This window comes from Corticium candelabrum, chromosome 20 (genome assembly GCF_963422355.1).
Source record: "Corticium candelabrum chromosome 20, ooCorCand1.1, whole genome shotgun sequence".
Taxonomy (NCBI): domain Eukaryota; kingdom Metazoa; phylum Porifera; class Homoscleromorpha; order Homosclerophorida; family Plakinidae; genus Corticium; species Corticium candelabrum.
The window spans coordinates 2,834,577-2,843,096 of NC_085104.1; the positions used below are offsets into that span (position 1 = coordinate 2,834,577).

Here is an 8,520-nt window from a genome sequence, read left to right on the forward strand (position 1 = left end):
GTTATTGCAATAGTTGTAAACATCTACCAAATGCAAGGAAATCTTTTACTGACCTGAAACTTGGTCTGTAGTTTAGTCAGTCGGTTATTGCCATGATGAATGGTCAAACTTCATTTTTCTGCAACCACAACTTCTCCTTGGCAACGAAAACGAAGAAATTCAAAATAAAAATGACGATTCTGCGTTGACAACTAGAATTTGGGAAATTTGTAGAAACGCAAAAGACTGATAAGTTGTCAGTCGGATATCTTTCCAGAGAACACACCAACGCTAGAAATGAAAAAACCCGGCGAAAACCCAAATCGTAGAAAAGAAGTCCTCTCTGACTTATGTTTGATTATACGGGGATTCTGCTTCTACAGTTGAATTCAAATATCAGAAATAAGCGCAAACGCCGAATTTCTTGCTTGTGCGGCGTTCCATCGATTTGTCACGAATTTGAGTCTAGCTAGAAGAAGTGACGTTGACGGCAACAGCCATATTGAGAACAAGGTAGGTGAAAGTTTTCCTACGGAGGCAGAGTTCTCTCGTAGCTGAGAGAAAGGAAATCGTATTTTTTTGTACATGGAAACCAGCAGAAAAATGTGTAAAAACCTCTCCCACGGTTGATGGCAACTTCTCTAATACACATTGCTAACTTGACGGCCATCAGCAAGTTGGTTCTCATAGTAGTCATGCAGCCGCTTCCAAGTCTATCTAATTCTTACTAGACATATCCCTTCCTAGAGACTGAAGCGCTACGCTATTTAATCTATCTTGTCCCATGCCAGCCCTAACTTATCGTAGGGTACGTCTTCAGTCTTTCCAAACATGAAAACAAACGTTCATATGACCCGGTAGACACTTAGTGCTAGCACAATTTGTAAGACTTTTGAGCAGGTCTACGAAAACCTCCTTCACTGGCATGGCAAGAGATGGTATATCACGTCAGAGAGAGATGTTACTTCCTGTTTGCTCTCTAGATAACGTGCTGCAGACTCCGCCTGAAATAACATCATTTCATGATTAACACCATAATGAATAAATTAAAGTCTTAGCCAAGGGATAACTTTGACGTTAAGAAAAGATGATCCTGGGCTACACCCACTTATCAAAGACCGACTTTCGACTGAAAAACGTTGGTTGAATTCACTAGCTATCTGATCCAGTCTTGTTTTGTAATTTGAAATGCGATACTAGTTATCGATGTCTCTAGAATCTTCTTCATTTCTTCGTGCTCCTGTTGTTTCCATTCCAACAAACTCATCCATACGGGTAGGTTGTTGCAATCTGCGACGTGGTCTATTGAATTGCAATTTCAATTTCAAGAATCGAAAACATTGGTTGGAATTTGCAAACTATAGGATCAAAAATTTTAAAAGTAGCCAAATTTTGGGGGGACACAGGACAGGCTCCCATAGCTACGCCACTGCTGTCGTCCAAACTTGGCAAGTTCTAGCGACAGAATGGACATTGGCGCCAAATGGTTAGTTTAGTTAATAATCGCATTTATATCAATCGCAGAATTTATATCAATTTGCCTCTGTTAATTAACTTAAAAATGAATAGACAAGCACTACACAGTGCTAAACCCTCGGCTAGTGTAAATGCACACCACATGGCGCTAAGACATGCGAGGCAAGAGGCACAAACGCTCATGCATTTGACATTATTGAAAATCCCATCACGTGGTGGTTAGCCGTCTAACCGCAATTTCGGTTGTAATGAGGTGACACAAGAGCCGCCAAAGCCAAAACAAAACGTTAATGTGGGAAACATGCACGTGCACGTGTAGATTAGGCGTCTGTTCGCTCTGACTTACAGGTCAGTCGCTTCGTCCGACAAACAGACGCTGTCATGGACAATGCACGTTCCCATTCGCAAATTCCCGTCAAGCGCCACATCTGTTGTGACTTTTGCAACAACACCGCATCCGCTCAACCATGCACACCGAACACTCAAGCTGTCAGACTGCAGAACCACTATGCAGAAACACTGTGGAACAAGCAAAATGTTACAAGTCAGGTACAGCTACACCTTCGCTCCATAGACGCCTGGTTGTTGTTAGGAAAACATAAACGTGCAAATTTAGACTGTAGGCGTTGTTTCTATGTGCTAAACCCGTAATGACCATGTACAGGACGGACGCCCGATGGCCGAATTCTCGTAGCAGCTGCACCAAACAGAGAGAGGTGGAGCCTCACATTGTTAGAAATGAAGTGCTCTATCTACACCTTCGAGTGCTATTATATCCCTTGTTTGTGCTTTACACCTTGGTGTAAAGTTATACACCTACTCACTGTTAGAACTAAAGTGCTCTAGTGACACCTTTCAGTGCTATTACTGAGGATGTAAAATTTTGCACCGATATCCAGTGCTGGAACTAGTACTGGCCAGTTATCCGGCTAGATTGAACGGACAAATCAGATTTGTCCGGCTAGTGACAAGGTTTGTTCGGCTACAACTATTTTTCCTCATTCTTACTTAACCTTCATTCATTAATTAACCATAAATATGAACCGCACTAAAGTGCAAACCCTCCGCTTGACTATTGCTTTCTACTGGAGTTGAGATTCGCCCTACTTCTTACTTGTTTGTCAGTAACTGTTCTGTAACTAATTAGACGGAGTTTAAGTGCCATTTACCGTTTAGCAGCTCATTAGAGGCATATCAAATCATCTGGGTGTTACTAACTGAAGCCAGCTGTGTTGTGCTGTTGATCATAACAACGGTAGACACGTACGCGTTTCCCTTGACAGCAGTAGGGTATCGGCACATACCAGCGTACAAACGATTTGTACCCGCTGTATCGACCAATCAGGGTTGTCAAAAACCACGTGACACGATAGTACGTGACATGACAAGTAGCGTCGCGCCTTGCATGAAAGACGTCCGGCTAATTTGACAGAAAAAATCAGGTTTGTCCGGTTAAATACAAATTTTGTCTGGCAAACAGCCGATTGCCGAACGTTATTTCCTGCTCTGGATATCGGTGCAAATTTTACGCCAGGAGGTGTAGCAATAACACACTCAATTGCAGGAAATCCCGTATACTTACGTGTGAGTGACTGAGCGTGGATTGCCGGCGACATTATGGAAAAAGACTGTAATGCAGAGGTACAGTATTTACAGTAATAATTGTCATGTGTATAGCGCTCAACTTCCCAACTTGCACACTAGGGATTTGTTGCAAAAACGGATTGCGCCTCGTCGCGGGCTACGCTAGCCGTCCGTTTTCGTCTACGGTGTTACCTTCCTTCTTTGCGAGATGTACACACTGCATTCGTGCGTGATGCCTGCACTACACGTACTGAAAGGAGATTCCTCGACAACCACACCACGGAACATTCACGACCGCCATTTTGAGTCAGGTGATTCTGTCACGTGCTCGTAAGAGTAGACACGTCAGAGTAGACACGTCATCAAATAAAGCATGCGGTCCCCCAAAAGGACGCTGGCGGGAAATGGGAAACAATGAATCATATTGGAGTGGTCTAATATGATTGAGTTAGTAGACTAAATGTATAAATAGTAGATTAATTAATCAATTTTAAATTAGAATTAAATTTATTTTAATTAATTAATCTAAGGAATTTATACAGATTAATTAATTATATTTAAAGCAATTCTAGTACTACTAGAAAAGCAAAAGATATGTCACTCCAGTTTCTGATGAGTGAATCACTTGTCGAGACTAGATTGGGTGCATCACCTGATTGAAAACAGTGTTCTAATGTATTGTTATGATTAGTTAATTAATTATCTTATTTGGATGCTGCTGTTAGTGGCGAGTGGTTCACTTACCCTGACTAAGTTGAGTACTTCACCTAATTGAAATAGTGTCATAGTGTATGGTGTAGCAATATAGTCGAGTAACAGTAATTATGACATATTAGTTAATTAATTAATTAATTTGATGCTGCTGTTAGTGGCGAGTGATTCACTTACCCTGACTAAGTTGGATCAAAACACCGAATTTCGAGTTCCTCCAGAATGAGCTAGAAATGTGTCTAAAAATAAGCGTAGCTATTCGATAATGTTTACCGCGAAGCATTTTATGCAATCTTGATGCTACGCAAAGTTACAGAAGGATTAGTACGAGGTCTTGCGTTGCTAGTGTCGCCGTAACAGCTTGCCGTAGATCTCGTTTTTCTCCGCCATTATGCGCAATACGGGAACGCGGATGCGCTCTACGTACTAGACACGTGATGCAACTCTATGTATAGGATTTTAATGACGTTTGTTGGATATAATTCAAATTATTATATCTTGCGCGAACCATGCGCAGTTGCATTTATACGGGTAGTTGAGGCGTGGTCATAGCAACTAAATGTTGCAACGGGTCACCAGATGCATAACAACCAATTGGCACGTCAGAAAGTAATTAATTAATGCACCAATCAGCACGTCAGAAAGTTTATTTTTGGGGAAAGTGTCATGTTCGCTTCCGGTTTCGTAAACGAGTCGTGTGTTGGAGATGTCTCGTCCCCGTGTTAGTAGAAGAAGACCTGTTCGTCCAAATCTGGAACGAGGCGGCTACTCCCGCTGTGACGGATATGGTCTCGTGGATTTAGCGCTGCTTTCAGTGCAGTTGGAGGAGGTTGCTGTGTGTGCCACGTGCAAGAAAGGGAATGTCAGCTTGAAGATGGGGAGCAACCGAATGGGATTTTCGCTTCCGTTGTTACTGGAGTGCACAAACAAGTGAGTGTCGCTGATCGTGAGCATAACGTAATGCCGCGACAATGTCCACCCGCTGAGATTGTGCATACTTCTTCCTGTCATTGTGGTGTAAATGTGTGAATGAGCGTGGCTTTCCATTCTTCGAAGCAAATTGGCCGTGGTGGCAACAGTCCATTCGATGTCAACCGGAGAATGATGCTCGCTGTGCGTGAGATCGGGTGTGGCCAGAAGGCTTTACAGGTGAGAGTCGTCACTTGTGCTTTAGTATACATCTATTTTGTTTTTTCTACATTTAGAAACTAGCAGCTGTTGTTGGCATGCACGGTGGTCTAGCCAATGAGGGATTTTCTTCGAATCAGAAGGCTGTCCATGGTGCTGCTGTTTCTGTAGCCAAGGTTGAGATGGAGAGGGTAGTGCATGAACTGAAAGCATACTGTGATAGTGCAACACCTAATCCTGGTAGGTAACTAACTCATTTTATTGGAATGCTGTATAAAGAAACTGTTTGTTTTCTTCAATAGCAACCTATCATCCAGATGATGATGATGATGATGATGATGGTGATGATGGTGATGATTTTCGTGGGTTTCACGATGATGAGGATGACGCCGAATTTCATGGTTTTGCCTCCTCTGACGACATTTTTGATGTGTCTGTATCTTGCGATGGTACCTGGCAGAAGAGAGGCCATCAAAGTCTGTATGGGGTACAGGCAGCTATTTCTGCGGTAACTGGCAGGGTAATTGACTATGAAATCGAAAGTCATTTTGGCAAGAATTGCCAGTCACACAGTTCTTGGGACAGGGGAAGTTGGGTGCTTCAACTAACTGAAACAGTGTCATATTAGTGTATGGTTAGCAATACAATTTGGTAACAGTAATTATGACATATTAATTAATTAATTAATTAAATGGATGCTGCTGTTAGTGGCCAGTGGTTCACTTACCCTGACTAATGTGGGTGCTCCGACTAGCTGTAAACAGTGTACCAACCTAATCTAACCATCCCTAATCCTCCATAACCTCGCCTAACCCTGGAAGAAAATGATGAGTACTGGTTGAACCATGGCTTGCATCATTGATTCCTGACGAATGTCCAGTTGTCTCAAGTTTTGAACACATAACCCTATACACTCTATTTCTGATTATTAGTACTTGCTACCTTGTTCTTGGTAACACTGTGTATGCATGGGATGTTTTAACCTGTAATGTGGTTTTATCAATACATATTTGCTAGAATAATCAGATGAGAATCATTGTCTAGCTTGGTTCAGAGTTTGGACGCATTTTGTGCTAATCTTTACTGCAAGCATGATGGAGAAGTGGAATGATTCTTGCACAAGATTTTGGCAATGGGGCAGCAAGAAACCAAAGTGGGTGGAAAATGAATGATTGAACTTGAACAGAGATATGGGGCTGAGTTTAAAGACATTGATAATTTAGGTATAACTGATATAATGGATTTAGGTTTACTTGTTGGTAACACTTGTAAGTGTGTAGGTTGCAGATGCTTTGCTGCAATGGAGCTGATGATGGTGCAGCTTTCCAGCAAGATGCAGTAATCAGTTCGACAAGAAGTCAAAGTTGATATATCTGATTATTGGTAAGATTGTCTCATATGTGATAGTGTGACAATTTCCCATTGTATATTACAAAATTAAAAACATTTTGAAAAAATGAGAGATGTAGGGTGTGCTGTGACATCTTTCATGAATTCACTCATACAGACAGATCAATACATCATCCATACATTGCACCATTTTCTAAACAGTATGTGATACCTTGGAAAATAGTGCAATGTAGGGATGATGTATTGCTCAGTCTGTATGAGTGAATTCATGAAAGATTTCACAGCACACCCTACATGGTCTTGTTTCTATTCTTTTTCGTACGGCAACCCTACATCTTCCTCATTTTTTCAAAATGTTTAGTCTTGTTTGCATTCATCACAGTTTGTCAGATTTACTCAGCATTGTTGTGTGTGTGTGTGTGTGTGTGTGTGTGTGTGTGTGTGTGTGTGTGTGTGTGTGTGTGTGTGTGTGTGTGTGTGTGAAGCAAGGCAAACGACATCAGAGTTTGCTTTGCACTGCAGCTTTGATGGTTGTGGATTTACTGCTGTAAATCATGCCGGCCTTGTATATCACCAGAGACAGAAACATGGTCAGTCCCTGACTAGTCAGTCACCAAACATTCCGCCAACAAGGCCTCCACAACCACGAACGTTTCTGCTGTCAGAGAACATCCACTTCTCTGATATAGCCTATAGTGACCTTGGCCTGCATCGTTTCTCATTGTCGACTCCCTCTGAGAAGTGGTCTGAAACATGTAAGATAACTCAATCAAGGACAAAGAGAGTTGAAGGCAGGTGGCAAAAGAATGAATGACCTAGTCAGAAAATATGAATATGATCTCTTGAATATGAATGTGGAAGTATACTATGATACTTCCACATCATAGTATCAGAAAATATGATACTAATGCAATGCATTATGCAGTTTCTAAGTGCCTTGCTTCGATGAAGGTCATACTCATGTACTATTGTCATGCAAACGTCAAATACCAGCTATAGATGCTGTGATCAAGTATTTATCGGTATGAAATTTTCTACAGTTGTCGTACATCTATATTTTGCAACATATAGACACTTTGCCTCAAAGGTACTAGCTGTGACATCTTTGCACTCTTGTATAATACACACACACACACACACACACACACACACACACACACACACACACACACACACACACACACACACACACACACCACACAAATGGATACACACTTCAGTAGAGTACTGAAGATAGCACCCCCAGCCTATTTCTAGGTGGGCTTCCAGCGCTACTCAAGTTTTAGGCTGCGCTGACATACCCTTAGGTACTTGGCCAGAGCATCCAAAGGCACTGACTTTGGTGAAGTCTCAGGACTGGACCTCAAGCCCACATGTACTCATACTGCATGATGTTCTGCCAAGCCAGTGGTCTTGTCCACCTCAGTCAATGACCAGGTAATCATTTATACTCGTCATGCCCATCCCGTACTTGAACTCATGACCCAAAGGTCCCGGATGTTTTCATTCTTAAAATGCGCTCTCTAACCAATTGAGCTAAAGATGTCACACACACACACACACACACACACATACACACACACACACACGCACACACACTTCGGAGATTTGTTAAGTAGATTAATTCTGTTTGTGAAGTATGCAACAATATGTTATGCCATATAGGACATATTTAATGTGTGGTCCACTGGATATGGATACCTTATGCCTTTTGTGTATTCTCCTAGGAAAGTGATGATGCGAGTCCACAGTAGACAAGGTTTCTCAAGTTGCTCCATACTTGATTGTATGTGGCAATCCAGCCAAACCAAGCCAAGTTATTGGCATCCGAGCTCATCATCATGTTCGAAATTCAGTGCAGCAACAGCAGATGCCGTCCACCGCTATTGCTTGCTGTAATTTATGTTTTCAATACAAATTTCCCTCAATCTTTAGCAACTTTTTACTGGTGCCTGGATGTCATGTTACTGGGATGTACTTCAGCTCCAGTGATATCTAGTTTTTTTAGCTGGATTGCAATGAGGAACTTTGCTTGATGAATTGCGTTTTGCTTTTTGTTAGTGCTTTGACTCACTATTTTTGGTTTAAATGTTTAAATACAAGCAATGGTATTAAAATCTATTCTAATGTGCACGTGCCAGAACCGTTGGCCACGGACTCCAGACCACCTTTAGAAAATGGTGCTAATAGCAGCCTACAAAAGAATAAGATAAACACCTTTCTGGTGTTTGGGTAACACTAAAAGAAGGTTGTTTTAGCACCATGAAATGGTGTAACAGTTTTACACCAGAT

General features: G+C 41.7%; 1 protein-coding gene across 1 annotated transcript; it reads left to right on the forward strand.

Moving 5' to 3' along the window:
• The first annotated feature begins 4,694 nt into the window (after positions 1-4,694).
• On the forward strand, positions 4,695-8,349 carry LOC134195736 (uncharacterized). The gene is made up of 5 exons (XM_062664816.1): positions 4,695-4,899; positions 4,956-5,118; positions 5,181-6,101; positions 6,159-6,261; positions 7,956-8,349. Exons 1-3 carry the CDS (start codon positions 4,780-4,782, stop codon positions 5,504-5,506), a joined length of 609 nt encoding a protein of 202 aa, XP_062520800.1. The 5' UTR covers positions 4,695-4,779; the 3' UTR covers positions 5,507-6,101; positions 6,159-6,261; positions 7,956-8,349.
• Positions 8,350-8,520: the final 171 nt, after the last annotated feature.

Bases quoted from the DNA above. Each gene is read 5' to 3' on its own strand.
- LOC134195736 (XM_062664816.1), top strand. From the start codon at position 4,780: ATGAGCGTGGCTTTCCATTCTTCGAAGCAAATTGGCCGTGGTGGCAAC. The intron at 4,900-4,955 runs GTGAGAGTCGTC...TTCTACATTTAG, and splicing joins GTGGCCAGAAGGCTTTACAG to AAACTAGCAGCTGTTGTTGG. The intron at 5,119-5,180 runs GTAGGTAACTAA...TTTCTTCAATAG, and splicing joins TAGTGCAACACCTAATCCTG to CAACCTATCATCCAGATGAT.